This window comes from Talaromyces marneffei, chromosome 6 (assembly GCF_009556855.1).
Source record: "Talaromyces marneffei chromosome 6, complete sequence".
In the NCBI taxonomy this organism is placed as follows: Eukaryota; Fungi; Ascomycota; class Eurotiomycetes; order Eurotiales; family Trichocomaceae; genus Talaromyces; species Talaromyces marneffei.
This window is the reverse complement of record NC_072353.1, coordinates 183,052-199,607: the sequence shown is the minus strand read 5'-3', so window position 1 is coordinate 199,607 and position 16,556 is coordinate 183,052. Positions and strand designations below refer to the sequence as shown.

Below are 16,556 nucleotides of genomic sequence, written 5' to 3'. Positions count from 1 at the left end.
GTCTCTGACGATTCCTTGCCTAATTTCTCGCGCATAGCAGTTCAGTCTTTCCCATTTCGGCCAGCTGTCGGTACGGCTACCTACGGTAACGGACCAATGGGCGCTTTCGTGCTAGTTCATGCTATGTCAACGGCCTGCGAGATAACTAACATTTCTCTCTCACCTTCACCACAACGGATTGACAATTCAACTTTTCAAGATTGGACAAGTTACCGCGATACATGAGAAGAAACCATGGCCAACGCGCAACTTTCCGACAGCCAAGCAGCGGCTCTGCAAGAACTCACTGATCTCTGTTCCAAGGACGGCCTACTAATCCGCCCCCAAGGCCTTCAAGACAATGACATGCTTAACGGGCTGATGGACGAGGCGACGCTTCTGTACGTGGAACCATCCAAGTGCTCAATTTCATATTCTGATACAATATTCAAAGTCGATTCTTGAATGCTCGGGGTTTCGATGTACAAGGTGCGTTGAAACAGTACAAGGAGTCTACTACCGCACACAAGAACAATCACATTGCCGAGCTATACGATGAAATAGATGTGAAAGTCTTTGAAGAAATTCGATCAATTGTGAGTTTGTAGAACTCCAATCGCGCTGAAGCTAGGCATTACATTGGAACGCTGCAGAATTGATTATATGTTGATACTTGATTTTTGGTGAATGGTATACTGACAATCAAAAAGTACCCTCACTGGACTGGCCGCTTCAATAAACGTGGTCTGCCTATATTTGTCTTTGACGTTGTGAATCTGGACAACGAAGCTATAAAGTCATATGAGCGAACTCGAAACTTGAAATCGGTTCCTATCAACGAGATATCCCTTGCTACCGAAAAGCCGGTCGCGACATCACTCAGCTGTCCCCAACGGGCCTTGATATACCATGACTACGTGACCCGGTTTCTGTTTCCATTATGCTCAAAACTGTCGCAGTCGGAGGTGAAAGAGAAAGGAGAAACTACTCATTGCATCTACCTGGTCAACATCGCCAACATGACCTTGAAGCAGGTTTGGGATCTCCGAAACTATGCGCAAGATGTCAGCCGTTTGCTGGCTACCAATTACCCAGAAGTCGTTGATCGCATATACGTATGACTTTCCATCTAGACACGTGAGAAGGAAACATGAATTTGTGAATTGGAATTTTGACACGAGTGATATAGGTCCTGAATGCCCCATCCTACTATAACACCATATGGGGCTTAATCAAGAGGTTCATTGATCCCGTTACAGCCGACAAGTTGGTGATTGTATCACCCAATGAAGTCCTGGAAGAATTGTCGGAAGACATTGACTTGGAGAATATTCCTAAAGTTTTCGGCGGAGAATTCGATTATCAACATGCCATGCTGCCATCTATCGCTAAGGAATTATGGCAGACCATCAACTGGAACGATCCTGACAGCACCGGACAGATACTTGCCGGGCCGATCAAGTGGGTTCGCGATGGTGACTTGGAGAAGGCAGTCGCGGTTGGTAGAGAGGATGGGATTTCAAGGCGACTTGATGTCTTCTCGAAGATCTCGCCTGAAGCGGAGAGTGCCTACACGGACCGGACAATAGACAACCAGAGTAGATAAAGTGATATATATGGATATATACATAGACGGGTCTAGGGCGACTGAATTAGACATACTGGTGTTGATGGACTAACTCTTTATATTGGATATTCGACCCCAAATCAGCTTCATTCTTTCTAGGCTCATTACACTTTCACAATAATCAAATGAGCTCTAGAAAACCCATTTATGCGAGTAGCTTTTTACGTAGTTGAATGATCCTCTGCGTCGCTGCGCTAAACTCGACCGTATCCAGAGCTCCACTGTTCAAAGCATTCGCCAGAGCGTTAACGATTGTCTTGCCCTGAGTGACATTCTGAGCAGCAGCTAGAATGATATCCATACCGGCGCCACTTGCCAGCACCGCACGTTGTGAATCCGAACCGAATGCTGTCAAGGCCCCGGCCTCGATTGCATCACTGATAGTAACGCCCTGAAAGCCCAATCGACCACGAAGTTCCTGTTTCAACCATTTCTCACTAAGACCAGAAGGATACTGGCTGTCAAAATCGGGATACAATGCCCAAGATGGCATTATCATGTCAATACCAGCAGCAATAGCATTGTAATAGGGTATTTCGTCAACAGCCCTGATCTCTCCGATTGTAAGATTCAAAGTGACCGGCACTTCATCGGTGTTCTCAGTTGAGGATGCACTTCCCAAACCAGGGAAGTGCTTGGCTGTCGCAATGTATCCCGCGCCCTGCTGTGCGGTAGTAAATGCGGCGCCACAAATGCCCGCCAAAGTTGCATTGTCGCTGTAAGATCGTTGATACTGATCCTCAAAGTCCCCCGGCGTGCGAAAGACATCCAACACAGGAGCAAGATTGGTATTCATGTTGTACGCGCCCAATGCTGCGGCAGCATCAGATCCAGCTTGGGATGCTGATTGCTCTGGATTGGACGATTCTCCGATAACCTTCTCGGAAGAAATTGGTCCTCCAGGCAGTCGACGAACTTTTCCGCCTTCTTGGTCCGTCATTATCAGTAATGGGGATCCGATATAGGCTGGGCTACTGGCGTAGGCTTTCTGCCATGAATTGATTGTCGCGGGAAGGTTGCTATTGACGTTGCCGCCGAACAGTATGACTCCGCCGACTAATCCCTGTTTGATGAGAGTCGTCAATTCTGCTGGAGGTGTCGACCCAGAGTAAGAGTAAATGACATGTAACCCAGCCTGCGCTGTGAGGCTGATAGCTCTAGATGCTTGCACCGGCTGCAGGCTATACAGCGCGAGAAGAAGTGCTGCAAACGATTTCATTATTGATATTTGCGTCAACTGAATTCTGTCTCTCTCAATGTGCAAAATAGTCTCGTCCTTTATTGTTGACCTAGGCCGAGAATAGGGACAAAAAGAACTTCAATCCTCAAGTGAACTCCATCACATCGCTCTACTTAAATAGCACTTGGCTCAGAATACATCAGTTACCCCCAATGTCACTCAAAGCTCCTAAGCGAGACTCAAGCAATTGTATTCGACGATATAACAATCCATCGACCCCAGTGGGTCTCAAAACGCAGATCTGCTATTCTACGAGGCTAAAACCCCGAACGAACCTTAACTAGAACCAATCATGAATCATGAAATTACACGGGTTTTGATACTAATCAATGAGGGTGCAATAGCGGGGAACTGGAGTAGATTAACATGCAGCCAACGTTACATCTTTGGATTAATGTTTCATAGATTGAAGTTGAAGAAAGATACGCTCATAATTGAGAGTTCGACAGTTTGTCCGATTCATGGAGGAGCCACATTTGGCGCTAATGACCTTCCTGCTTGGGTAAGTTTCATGGCTCGACTATCAACATTCCTTGAAGTACTCCGAACAGTCCGAACAGTCCGAACGATTTGAATCAAAGGCTTAGAGCTTTAAGTTGAGCCATATTTAGCGTCAAACTTTTGACAATGGTTGCGTTATCAAAATAAATTATATTCAAGCATGCCAATTCGCATCTGTACTCTCAGGGTAACAAAATAGTGCCCACAGAAACAAACTTTCTTTCCTCCGGTCATAGATACGATCCATTCACAGTCGTACGGAAGACATTCACACTTGAAGTACCCGTTAGGACACTCCGAGTGATCACGCCGCCGTATGTGATGGCCCTTAGTAACGTTGAGTGGTGGGTGAAACAGTGGTACTGGAAGAGTCCTTGTAACCCATCATGAAGAACAGGTTTGGCAGGGTAGTAGCATCCATGATTCCAGCAAGAGAATTGAATGACATGGCAGGTGAGTAAAGTGCTTGAACATATGCCCAGTATTGCGTTAAGAACACTAGATCATTCGTCGACTAATATAGTTGAATGGCCCTAGATCTCCATATAATTGTCGCCAGAGGCAGAAAGGGAACCTGGAAGCGTGCACTTCCACTGTGGCTTCGAAGCTGGGAGTGAGTTCCTGCGCGTATCATATAGTACTGTCGGTCAGGAGAGTGATTGTTTCCCATTGCTAAGCTCCTTGCAAGAGTGTTGACTGTATGCATCCAGGTCTAGTAACATTGAAAGTCTCTGTTTGAGTGAGATGCCATATCTTACCGGTACCCTCCATCCATGAACATTCTGGGAAACGCTAATATCTTAAAACCAGCCCTTCAATTTCACCGAGTCAAACAATGATATACATGACATACTACAACTAGTTAGACTTCTGAATACTAACACCCTAGAAAAGTGAACTAATCGACTAGATAACAGAAAAATCTAGATTCGGTATCACTATTCTACCGACCATCGTAAAGCTCATATGGTTCTGAATTTCTTGACCTTTTCTTTCTCCAATCATCGTTGAGATTATGATATACTGGTCGTGGACTCGTAGACTGTGGGATTTCTACGACCGGCGGCTTTTCTGGCGTCCTTTTATGTTGGCCATGAAGAAACCATATGGCTACTAGCAAGCTTCCGATGACAACAACACCTCCTACAATGTCGCCGACAATAGCGCCATTATTCGAGACAGAGGCTGTGGTGTTGATGCTGGGTGCATCTATGGAACCAGTACTAGAGTCTGGTAATAAGTTTGTGGAAGTGGTACCCGATTGAATCTTCGTCGCGGTGGCTGCCAGGGTAATCGACAAACCAGTGTGTGTCGACGAATCCGTAGAAATTGCCGTTAATGTCGACCCGACAGCAATAGTCGTTGCTGTTGGCGTCATCGGTGTAAGTACACCTTTTGTAATGTATCCGATTGTCGAGACTCGACCCAGAGTCAAGATGCTAGAAGATTTACTTCCACAGCATGAACTTAATCCGCAACAAAACGTTCCACTTGACATCGAGCATTCAAAAACAGCGGGGCCTCCTAAGTTATCGCAAAACATTGGGCAAGATGGCGCCGTCCCTTTTGACGAGTCGCTCTCAGTAACCGTTCACAATCAAGCTCTGAGCGGCGATGTCAGGACTTACAGTTCTTATCTGTGCATGTCCCCGTCCAAAACGTTCCATTCTGCCACTCGCATAACCCGTTAGATAGACAATAGTATTCATCACTGCAGCAAAAGGTAGCATTGCCACTGGTTGTGCATGGCGTATTGTCATTAGGTGTCCCGTCTTGATCGTAGCATGTTGATGTTTCGGCACTATGAACGAAACAGACTAAATGCAACGAGATCACCGCGCAAAGAAACACACAGATTCTATAATCCATAGAACTCGGCAGTGTGAGCTTTTAATCAGAATTCGGTGCCACGAAGGTAGCTAGTTTTATGGTTTGACTACGGTACCCCATGGCCACAAGATATTTAATCTACTATATACCTATTATAAAGGTAAAACTAGTTATTTGACCCTCACAATCTCGATCACTTCATAAGTCAACATTTGCGGCGCAGGAGCTACTGATAACAAATGAGCCTTTATGCTTCAACTATCGTGTTAAGTGCGTTGGCGAAGAAGCGAGTCATGACAACCAATTTGCAAGTTCAATTTTTTCTAAATATATGTATTAGATGTATCCATATAAACGTACTATCTATCATTTGTTCGAAGCGCCACAGCGACTCCTAAGCGCCATCCTAAACATATTTACATAGTTATAGCATCGGTTTTAACAAATCGATGATAGTCCAGAACCGATACCGTGTCCGTACAAGCAAGCACCACGCCAGACTGATTCATCATTAATGATCGCTTCCAATTTTTATGCATACAATTTTCTATTTTCTTGCCCCTGTAAATGACAGCAAGACAACTCGTTAGCCGATGCTTTATTATTACTTGTAGAACGGTAGGGTAATGCTTACTTACAAAGCACCGGACGATCTATCCGCGCACCCGTCCACTTGGGTACTCGCATTAACCGCCAACCAACAACATCAGAATTCATTTCTGACCACTTATCTGACACCGACAGAGAGGGGGCGGAAACAAAATGCAGGGAAACATACATTTTATTGTTCAGTCATATCGAATCAGGCTATATCATCCAGGTAGGTAGATCGCATTCATGGCCGGCATATATTGCCGCCCAGGTCATGTACCTAGGTCCATGGCACCGCCTCGATTGTGTTTCAAAAGTTAGCAATGACTTCTTTCGATGTTGTCTCATACCGGCAGAGCTCTTCTTTTATACACAAAGCTTGCCTTGTGGTTTTTTAATTCATCTGTTGTATTCATCATTCCCCAATCCTTCTCTGTGTTGTATAATAATTATTGTTTTTATTGCTCATCAGTTTTTGTAATCTCCCTCCTTCTAATTGAAAATGTGGTCTATTGATCACCGACCGTTGAAAACCACAAAACTTGTCATTGTCACTCTCGCTAGTACATTCATTTCCTTATTTTTTGTCCTTTTTTATTTGCATCACGCTGGCAATAGTGATGCCCTCAGTCTTTTGACTTTTGACTTTACATTTTCCAACAGACCTACGTTAGAGGAGCTGGCCTCCGACAACAATAATATTGAAAACCATGAGGAATTACCCGACTATGAATATGATGTCGAGTTGGTGGTTGCAAGCTTGAAGCAACAGCATACTTCTTGGTACTCGACATATTTTCCGGATTGGAAATCTAATATCTACGTTGTAGATGACCCCGGCGCGTCTTTGACAGTGCCGCTGAATAAAGGTAACGAAGCGATGGTGTACTTGACGTACGTATCATTTTGATTTTCTTCGAAACTATCAATTAATCTGTCCCTTTAGAGATCGCTAACTTGAAATTAGGTACATCATCGACCGCTATGATACTCTCCCTAATAACACACTCTTTCTCCATGCTGAGAGATTTCAATGGCATAATGATAATCCCGATTATGATGGCTATCCCTTACTGCGGGACTTCCAATTTACCTACTTGCAGGAAGAAGGTTATGTGAATCTGCGTTGTGTGTGGACGATCGGTTGTCCAGTATCAATTCACCCATTCGAGGACGAGGTTATTAGTGAACAGCACCAGGACCAAACAACTGGTGAGATATATAAGCATGCGTTCGAGGAGCTGTTACCGGAGTACCCTGTTCCTGGTGAAGTTGGAATAAGCTGCTGCGCCCAGTTTGCAGTCACAAAGGAGGTGATTCGTCAGCGACCCAAGGAAGATTATATTCATTTCCGGGACTGGTTGTTGAATACACCGTTTGACAATGGGCTGAGCGGCCGAGTCTTTGAGTATTCCTGGCATAGTAAGTCATGCTATCATCTTCTTCCCGTATGTAGTACTTACATTGTGCCCCTGTAGTTATATTTGGAAAAAGCCCCGTCTATTGCCCTTCAGCAGCGGAATGTTATTGTAAGGTCTATGGGATGTGTGATCTTCCGAATTGTTCGGAAGGCGAGTGTGATGGACAGTATCATCTGCCTCCGTATTCAACACTACCACAAGGCTGGCCGAGAGTTGGCTGGAATGGAGAGGAGAGGCCTTTTGCGGGCCCACTATGAATAGGGAAACACTCGAAGTGTGATCAAATGTTCCTACTGGACCCTGAGCAATTGAAAATGCATGACCCTTCCGCAAGGAGAATCATGAACGAAAGGATCGGTGGGCACTTGTGAATGCTATTGCAACAGGCCATTGGCCATCAATTACGCGCTGGCTGAACTCTTCGTAAAAGAGGAATATGCAAATGATTCGTGCTTATTCCTGCTTGTTACCCTTCCGGAAACGCAGCTACATTACATGCACCCCGCGCAGTTGTCACCGGAGTGTTTTTTACAGATCCCAAAGCTCCCATAGTCGAGGGTACCGCATTTTCAGAATATTCGGATGGGTTGGATTTGGTGTTAATATGAATTCTTTGGGGATGTGGAGTCTGGTCACCAAAATGCTCACTATTGCCGTCCTCCTGACGAGCACTATAGTCACTGCTTGTAACATTGGTGCTAACCATCCAACTTGTATAGTTGCCCAAATCATACGGGCGTCAGAACTGGATTATAATACCCTGCTAGCAAGATATTTTGTAACTAGGTAGTCGGCTAGAAACATACTAAGGCTGATTATCTGCGGTTATGTAGAGTTTGGCCAATGATGAGTTATTGGTACACAGCCAGCAGGCAGACTAATTTTACGTAACTCAACCAACCACGAGTAAAATAAACAATTTACCTATAAATATAGCACCGCAACTGCAATCGGGATCAGAGCCATTCGTAAGCTCGCTAGGATTGCGTGGAATTGATCATCGACACAATGAAGTAGACAAGGGAAGAGGTGCTTAAGCACTGACTCGGCCTACAAAATATTACGAGAAAGCTGAATTTGCGTAAAGGTCAGAATTACCTATGAAATAGTCCTGACAGTTGCAAAGGCTTGTACCTGGAAGATCTGGAATCGACAAGAAGATTTTACCTGCTTGGGGATTCAGGGCTAATCAGGTCACGTGTTGATGCCAGCTATTTCAGGCATCGGGGCAACAAGGCAACAAGGCAGAAAGAAAGTCAGGTGGGCGGTGAGGTCGCACGTGACTTCTTATCAGATAAACGGAGAAAACAAAAAAAAAAGTTCAAGATCGCGGAGGAAGAAACGATCAATCTTTTCAACACATACATACATACCTTTCCAGTGCACATTATGTCGAGCGACAAGATGGCAAAGGCTGAGAAACAATCCAAGAAAATAAAGCGCAAGCACGACGTCTCCGACGAGACCGTCAAATCGTTAAAGAAAGCCGAAGTAATCGATACCTCGGAAAAGCCGAAGAAGCAAAAGACCGCAAATCCTAAAAAGGACGACGAGGAGAACGATGTCGAAGAACCAATTGATCAAGTAGAGGAGGAACAGGAAGATGGAGAGAAAGAACAAGAGGAGGGACAAGACAACCAGCTCGAGGATTTACCATCGGCCAGCGCATTGTCGCTACCACAGACCGGTGATTCTCTACCCACTAAGTTTACGGAGTTGAATCTTTCAGAACGCACACTTGAGGCTATCAAGGAAATGGGTTTCGAGACCATGACAGAAATTCAACAACGCGCTATCCCGCCATTGATGGCTGGTCGTGATGTTCTCGGTGCTGCCAAAACTGGATCTGGAAAGACATTGGCGTTTGTAAGCGAAATTTCTGGTCAACAAATCTTGTGACATTTGCAAGTGACTAACAGCAACGGTAGTTGATTCCCGCGATCGAATTGCTCCATAGCCTGAAGTTTAAACCCAGGAACGGCACCGGAGTTCTTATTTTGTCGCCTACGAGGTAAGAGGATATGCCGACAAGAAATTGGGGAACGCGCTGACAGGATTACAGAGAATTGGCACTTCAGATTTGGGGCGTTGCCCGTCAATTGCTCGACAAGCACTCTCAAACCCACGGCATCGTCATGGGAGGAGCCAATCGACGAGCGGAAGCCGAGAAGTTGGAGAAGGGTGTCAACCTCCTAGTCGCAACTCGTATGTGTGCTTGCTTTCGTCGTTTTATATGGACTCGGATTGACCTTTACAAGCTGGACGTTTGTTGGATCATTTGCAAAACACTAAAGGCTTCGTCTTCAAGAACCTTCGCCAATTGGTCATTGAGTAAGTCGTTGTTCTCCTAGATGGTTGAGACTGGTGCTGAGTCCCATGCAGCGAAGCAGATCGTATTCTTGAAATCGGTTTCGAAGACGAAATGAAGCAAATTATGAAGATCCTCGGCAACGGAGAGCGGCAAACATCCCTGTTCTCTGCTACACAGACTACCAAGGTCGAAGATTTGGCTCGAATTTCACTGAAACCCGGTCCTCTATACATTAATGTTGTCCCACGGATGGAGAATGCGACCGTCGACCGATTGGAGCAGGGTTACGTTGTGTGCGAACCAGATAAACGATTCCTCCTACTTTTCTCCTTCCTCAAGAGAAATTTGAAGAAGAAGATTATCGTTTTCCTTTCGAGCTGTAATTCCGTTAATTACTACGTGAGTTTTTCTCCTTCATGGCTAATATCAATGGACACCGACTAACTGAACAACAATAGTCTGAGTTATTAAACTATATTGATCTTCCGGTAATTACACCATACGGCTTCTACACCGACCAACTCTAACATCGTATAGGTTCTTTCCATCCACGGCAAGCAGAAACAGCAAAAGCGTACTTCTACATTCTTCGAATTCGTCAACAGCGAACGAGGTATTCTCATCTGTACCGATGTTGCCGCTCGTGGTCTCGATATTCCCGAGATTGATTACGTTGTCCAATACGATCCTCCTGATGTAAGCACTCGAATCATATGCTGGCATTCTCATGTATCAAAAGACTAATGTGACTTTAGGATCCACGTGACTATATTCATCGTGTCGGTCGTACTGCACGTGGTGCCAAGGCCAAAGGTCGCAGTCTGATGTTTTTGCAGCCTTCTGAAATGGGCTTTTTGACGCACTTGAAAGAGGCGAAAGTACCTGTTGTGGAATTTGAGTTCCCTCAGAAGAAGATTATCAACGTTCAGTCGCAACGTAAGTTCCAACTTCATAGCTTCAGAAAGAAATGTATACTAACATGGCTGTCTTATAGTTGAGAAACGTAAATATCATCCCTCCTTATCTTGTTCTTTACATACTAATCTCTATAGTCATCTCCCAAAACTACTACCTCAACAAATCCGCCAAAGAAGGTTATCGATCATATATCAACGCCTATGCGTCTCACTCCCTCCGCTCCGTCTTTGACGTCAACAAACTGGACCTCATCAAGATCGCCAAAAGCTTCGGTTTCTCCACCCCGCCACGCGTCGATATCACCCTAGGCGCAAGCATGAGCAGAGATAAGAAGGTGCAGGGACGACGAACTTACGGAAGCCAGCCCAAGCAAGCCAACCGATTCAAGCGAAAGCGTGACGAGTAAATTGGTGTTTAGAGTCTGCTATGTGTGAAGCCTGGAAGATAGTGACAAAAGTTTGTTTGGATAATGTGGGCATATAGGCTGGAGTTTGGCGCAGAAACAGTTAACCTTGTACAGAAATCGATTATTTTCACTGTGGCTATTAGCAGTATAGAATTATCAGGGAATGTATAAATGATAATACGAATATTAATGCCCCTTTCGTCAGGCTCTCTTTTTCTACATAATTTGCAAACCCCAAGGCAATTTTTAGTATCCCCAGTCTGGAATGAGTCTCCTCCTCCACTACCTCCCTCGACATACGCCCCGCCATATGCCCTGCTTCGTCTCTTTGTCAACATCATCCTTCCTCTTCATGTAACATATTCTCGGGCCTACAAATCGTCATGCTAGGCTACGAGTCCAGCATAGTCATCACAAGAACAGTCAACGACTGCATCTCTCTCCCAATCCATATGAGCCCTGCGTCATTCCCTGAAAAGGAATTCCTACCAGCATTGCCAAATCACCGCATCACACAGTCTTGGAAAGAGAACAAAATTGGAGACTCAATCATTGAGCTGTTGGAAAAGCGCAATTTTCAGTTTGATTCTGTTGACTGTCTTCGTAGGCCGCGACTATTGGCATATCTACAGTATACTCTACACAACAATCCTGTTTTTGAGGATGATAGTCATACAGTTGTAATTACATTGCGAGCGATGCCACACAATCACGCCGATCTGACCGAGCTCATGGAGGAGATTCATTGGGAACTGGCTGGTTGGTATTCAATCATATCGCTCTCGATGGATTATTTAGCTCACTTATTATAGATGGCCTCACTATCGAAGTACGCATTGGCAAAATCGAGGTTTTCTACCCTTCTCTTGTCACGTCGGGGAAAGTATTGGACTACAACATGATCCTCGATCAAATGGTACTGTTGGTGGTTACGTCGACCTAGTTGATGAAAACGGTGAGGCCGTCGCACAATGCATTCTTACATGCCAGCATATTGTGCGACCCTATATTAAAGGAGAAGATGACATGGAGATGCTGCGACCAAAGGGAGACTGTTCTGGTAGGTCTACTCAATGTAATCATTTCCCTATATGGACATGTCTGACTTTTGCTCCCTGATAGAACACTATCTTCGCAATGCACAAGACTTCATCGAACCGTCTCAAATTTCCTGTGCAATACCCAGCATTGTCTCAAATATGACAAAAGTCCACCACAATCAGAAAAAGCTCATTCGCCTGGCAGGAGACATCCTCGCATCCAAAAACAGCAGAGACAAAGAAACCTTCCCGCGACAAGAGCTACAACACCTGAAATACCATCGAAACAAAATACAAGCGGACACCAATAAATCCTTGGCCCGAGATGCGATTTTTGGCACTGTCTACGCATCTTCAGGATACAGCTTCTCTCGACACAAGCACCGACTCGATTGGGCATTGGTCGAGGTTGACCCAACTCTAGTCCCCAAGATCCGCAGAAACAAAGTCAAAGATCTAAGCAAGTCTCATTGTGAATCGCGTCAGATCCTGCATGCAGCGAAACCCCGCAAGATGGCTGTGGTCTACAAACAAGGCTCTGCGAGTGGTACTACCATAGGGATCGTCAACCCGATTCAGAGTCACGTCGTCTCTTACAACGCCGATGGCAAGCGATACGTTACGAGAGAATGGGGCATTATCCCGGCTGTCGACCCCAAATTCTTTGCCAAAGTTGGAGATTCGGGATCGTTGGTGTTGGAACGGGATACAGCGAATTGCATGGGTATGATTTTCGGGGGGCATGTCGATGGAGGACCGGTGTATTTCACTTCTATTACTGCAATTGCTACGCATATTGAGAAGGTGACAGGGCTGAGGGTTCAGCTCCCGGGTGGGAGTATTATTGGTCATTGAGCTTGATACTTGATATCGTTGGGTATCTGTTTTGTATCTGATTACCGGCGCCAGGAAGGGAAAGCGGGACGAGTGTGTTTGAATATCATAACTTAGCAAACTCATCCCCTACTGTAATCTTACTAGCTTTTGTACGTTTCATCTCCGCCATGACAGAGACATGTCTGCCCAAGGCTACCAAATCACCGTTCTCATCCAAGACACGCACGTCAGTATCGTACCGTCCGTTTTGGATACTGTGGCACACAATCTCTAGAAAGAGCCACTCGGCATCTTTCGGGTCTTTCTTGATCTCAACCGACATGCACATGGTAGGAAAGACGTATTTGCTGAGATTGGCCATGGTAGGATCGTAGTTGAGAGGAGCTGGGAGGAGCTAAAATATCGCGATCAAGTTAGAAAACCAGAGCAAAGCATAAGAGTTGGAAGATAACTGACATTATCGCACACAACACCCAGACTGATCACGTCCAACTTCTGATCTAAATCTTCCCACCGTACCCACGTCTCCTTTGTATTCAACCCAGCCTCCCCCTTCCTGCTCCAGAACTGCGTTTTGGCCTCTTTGCGCTTGAGCACACGCATCTTGCTAATCACAGGCATAAGCTTCACCAACAACGGACTTCGAATCCATTGATCGCAGTCGCGCTCTCTATCTGGTATCTCGGCCGGGGTCATTACCGGCGGAACGGCGATCGAAGGCCCATCTTCCGTCGCCAGATTACCCTGGATCACCGTTGCGGACGTACATATCGTGCCGGCAGGATCGCGGAGTTTGACTTCGACGGTAGAATAGCGTTTTGCGTGACTCAATTCTGTGACAGTGAGTACCACGCGGCCCTGTGGAGCGGGTTGGATGAAATGGATGTCGCTGTTGATGGGGTCTGGTTGTGGAGTGGATGGGTATTTGCGGAGAAAGAATGCGCGGACGGTGGAGAAGATGAGACTGAGCGTGAGGCCGCCGTGCGCGTGTCTATCAAGACTCAATTAGTTGAATGCTATTGATTTGATATGACGAGTATAGAATAGGTCAATACTGACAGCCCGCCGCACCAGTCCCACTGGATCGTCGCCTCGAACTGGTCGTCCGTACCAGCCACAGGCGTCACCCGTGTCGCATCCGTGAAGGAGGTGACTTTTTTGTTGACCTTTGTGTTTGCCATGGCGGCACCGACAGACTCAACGCTGTATAGTCGAACTCACGACATCGTATACAAGAGAGCGAACGGGTGCAGTGTTGGTTGAAATAATCACGAGTACAGCCGAGGCTGCAGATTGAATCCAGCCCTTGAATATTCTCTCAGCCAATCACATTTGTATTTTCTGTGTCCTACCGTATGCTGTTGTCAGTCTCCGTCCTACCATGCTTATCTTTGCAGAGCCAACAATTGGTCCGAAACTACAAAGCCGATCGGCGTGCATTATGATCATATCATTTCGAGGAATGGCGAGCCTGCTAGTGAGATTGCTTGGGTGCCGATTGGGGATGGGAGTTTAACGGGAGTGGGTTGATATATCTTGATCATCTTCTTCCCTGCTGGATGATTGAGAACCTAGGTATGTACCAACAGGGATTTATAGACGAAGCAGCAGGAGCTCAAATTGAGCAAGAATTTACTAAAAGACGTGCGCTAGAAGCTAGCACGACTGAAGAACAAGCCTAGAATGCATTCAATCAAAACATAATGTCTACTGGTCTACTATCCGAATACCCCCCTTGAATGTGTGCGCAACAGAATCCGCGCTGGCTTGTGTTAATGTACGAAGCAGGGGATGTTGTTTTGCATAAACCACATGCTGTGCATCTCATCCACCTCGTTCTTTCGTTATGGAGAAGATGATTGACGTGGTAGATACTTGCTTCGAATATTAAAAACGACCCTAACAATAGATTCGTCTGGCTACAGACCTCGGACTTATCGATCAATCAAAGCCATATGACGAGGGAAGACCGCTTAATTATGTCTCTGTGTATGGGTGTGGCTAATAGAATCATCAGCGATGGACATACTTTTACAGGTTTGGGGACGGAGCATAAGCCGTTGGGAGGGCTTAGGAATGGATAGAACTTGGAACCTGAGAGGGAGTCGGAGGCCAGTGTCAGTATATAGGTAACCACGTAGGATTTTTGTACTTTGCTTGATATCGAATCAATGTGCGAGGTCGCTTGTTTCAGAGTTCTCATAAACGTTGGGTGGCTCTTCATTACGACGGAGAACAGGGTTTTACCTGAGACAACCCATATGGGAGTCAACACTCCGAAACCCATCATATGCTTGCTGCCCAAATGTCGTAATAGGTAGTGGCCGAAAACCATCAAAATTCTATCTATAAATTGCACAAAGATGGTACTTTTAGATCACGATGTACTATCGGACAGACGCACTGAAGCCGATTCGTATATTTCCGTCCCCGAGCTCCCTTGGCATAGATGACCACGACAAAAGGGACTTCCAAAAATTATGGCATTCCAAAGATCCCAAATTCAAAGGGACAGATATTCACGACCCGCTGCCTTCCGGACTACCAAAGATGCGAGCGACTGGTGTTCTGGCCGGTAAACCTCTCACTGCATTTGGTCGTAGGTGGAGATACCGACAAGAAATCTTAGAACACGACTTGTTTCCGAAGAGTAACATTACTATCAAAATTGATCGTTGATGCCTCGTTGCTTTTCATCTTCGAGCCTTTCTTTGTTCAGCATCCTCCACCATTCGTGGGAGGCATCATATCCAGGCTTCGATGGGTCTTTTTCGTCCACATCATCCCATGGCTTAGGACTGAGGATATAGTGAACATTCTTGACACTCTCGTCGCGCCAGATGGCGTCATGTACACCCTTGCGTCGCATCGTCTTCAATGCATTATATATGTAGGGAAGGGCAATCCATCGGCCATAAAACACATCGGAGAGAAGCGACTGGTCGGCAAACTCGTAGTCAGACGTTGCAGCGCTTCCTAATTGAGCGACTATCTTATCGTAAGTGCCTTTGGACGGATTGACTACTTGAAGACCTCCATTGGGTATGCCTAATCCGAAACTAGGCGACGCGCCCTCGGTTTGGGCAACGTCTGGGGTGTTATGTTGAGAGGTATAGCCGCAGTTCTCGGAGATCCTTTAATTCAGTCAACCGGTTAGCCATCATATCCAGTAAGATCAACGACAAACCAAACATACCAATCCTTTGGATAGTGGGGCTTCTTCAACGGATTGCACACGCACGCGTGGCTAGCAGCAAAGACCTTATTTCCCGTGCCCGCAAGATCCGGCGCATCCAACTCAAGTTCCATCAACTCGTCCATATTCCGTAGGACCAACATATCACTATCGAGCTGTACCACCCGGTCATATTCAACGAGCGAAAATGGCGTGAGCTTGCTCCAGCAGTCGTAGAAGCGCATATCATTTGTGTAGTCTTTGGGTATCGACGGGAGAAGATACGGCACGCGCTTCTTCAAGATTCCCCGAGCGTCAAGAGCCGCATGGCCTTCTTCGGGAAAGGTGTCTGTATAGAGCGCAACAAGGGGATACTTTGAGCCGACTTTTCGGAGAGAGTACTCAAGCGTCAAAAGGCCGGAGAGGTATGCGGTATTCGTTATGAGGGTGGTCCACACTAAGATGTACAGTCCAACGTTAGCATGGGATTGATAGGATCGGAGTTTTGAAAGTTGAGATCGGTCCTGCAGGGATCTTCCATACCTTTGGTGCCAGCTGTCGCGCGCGGGGCTGACATGGTACAGTACGGGCAGTGGCAGCACGACGAGAAGGGAAAATAGTTCCAAAATTGGCTGATGCGAGGGCCCTTCTCTGTCTTGACCTCACCTGGCTGAGGTTGT

General features: G+C 46.0%; 8 protein-coding genes across 8 annotated transcripts; 4 read left to right on the top strand and 4 right to left on the bottom strand.

The window, feature by feature from the left end:
• Positions 1 to 234: 234 nt before the first annotated feature.
• Positions 235 to 1,585, top strand: EYB26_007579 (uncharacterized protein; the record flags this gene model as incomplete). The annotated part of the gene is made up of 4 exons (XM_054266845.1): positions 235 to 380; positions 434 to 575; positions 690 to 1,094; positions 1,169 to 1,585. 4 exons carry the CDS (start codon positions 235 to 237, stop codon positions 1,583 to 1,585), a joined length of 1,110 nt encoding a protein of 369 aa, XP_054122820.1.
• Positions 1,586 to 1,751: 166 nt separating this feature from the next.
• Positions 1,752 to 2,825, bottom strand: EYB26_007578 (uncharacterized protein; the record flags this gene model as incomplete). The annotated part of the gene is made up of 1 exon (XM_054266844.1): positions 1,752 to 2,825. The coding sequence occupies one exon, from the start codon at positions 2,823 to 2,825 to the stop codon at positions 1,752 to 1,754; it is 1,074 nt and encodes a 357-aa protein (XP_054122819.1).
• A 1,465-nt stretch (positions 2,826 to 4,290) lies between these two features.
• On the bottom strand, positions 4,291 to 4,725 carry EYB26_007577 (uncharacterized protein; the record flags this gene model as incomplete). Its single annotated transcript, XM_054266843.1, has 1 exon — positions 4,291 to 4,725. The coding sequence occupies one exon, from the start codon at positions 4,723 to 4,725 to the stop codon at positions 4,291 to 4,293; it is 435 nt and encodes a 144-aa protein (XP_054122818.1).
• A 1,545-nt stretch (positions 4,726 to 6,270) lies between these two features.
• EYB26_007576 (uncharacterized protein) lies at positions 6,271 to 7,446 on the top strand (the record flags this gene model as incomplete). Its single annotated transcript, XM_054266842.1, has 3 exons — positions 6,271 to 6,662; positions 6,736 to 7,190; positions 7,247 to 7,446. 3 exons carry the CDS (start codon positions 6,271 to 6,273, stop codon positions 7,444 to 7,446), a joined length of 1,047 nt encoding a protein of 348 aa, XP_054122817.1.
• Positions 7,447 to 8,593: 1,147 nt separating this feature from the next.
• On the top strand, positions 8,594 to 10,824 carry EYB26_007575 (uncharacterized protein; the record flags this gene model as incomplete). Its single annotated transcript, XM_054266841.1, has 10 exons — positions 8,594 to 9,055; positions 9,118 to 9,200; positions 9,252 to 9,394; positions 9,448 to 9,520; positions 9,572 to 9,899; positions 9,959 to 9,988; positions 10,038 to 10,196; positions 10,256 to 10,436; positions 10,495 to 10,503; positions 10,553 to 10,824. 10 exons carry the CDS (start codon positions 8,594 to 8,596, stop codon positions 10,822 to 10,824), a joined length of 1,740 nt encoding a protein of 579 aa, XP_054122816.1.
• Positions 10,825 to 11,207: 383 nt separating this feature from the next.
• EYB26_007574 (uncharacterized protein) lies at positions 11,208 to 12,719 on the top strand (the record flags this gene model as incomplete). Its single annotated transcript, XM_054266840.1, has 4 exons — positions 11,208 to 11,583; positions 11,637 to 11,740; positions 11,815 to 11,884; positions 11,947 to 12,719. 4 exons carry the CDS (start codon positions 11,208 to 11,210, stop codon positions 12,717 to 12,719), a joined length of 1,323 nt encoding a protein of 440 aa, XP_054122815.1.
• An 85-nt stretch (positions 12,720 to 12,804) lies between these two features.
• Positions 12,805 to 13,882, bottom strand: EYB26_007573 (uncharacterized protein; the record flags this gene model as incomplete). The annotated part of the gene is made up of 3 exons (XM_054266839.1): positions 12,805 to 13,095; positions 13,158 to 13,692; positions 13,761 to 13,882. The coding sequence occupies 3 exons, from the start codon at positions 13,880 to 13,882 to the stop codon at positions 12,805 to 12,807; spliced, it is 948 nt and encodes a 315-aa protein (XP_054122814.1).
• Positions 13,883 to 15,363: 1,481 nt separating this feature from the next.
• Positions 15,364 to 16,453, bottom strand: EYB26_007572 (uncharacterized protein; the record flags this gene model as incomplete). Its single annotated transcript, XM_054266838.1, has 3 exons — positions 15,364 to 15,835; positions 15,898 to 16,333; positions 16,420 to 16,453. 3 exons carry the CDS (start codon positions 16,451 to 16,453, stop codon positions 15,364 to 15,366), a joined length of 942 nt encoding a protein of 313 aa, XP_054122813.1.
• Between the last annotated feature and the right edge of the window lie 103 nt (positions 16,454 to 16,556).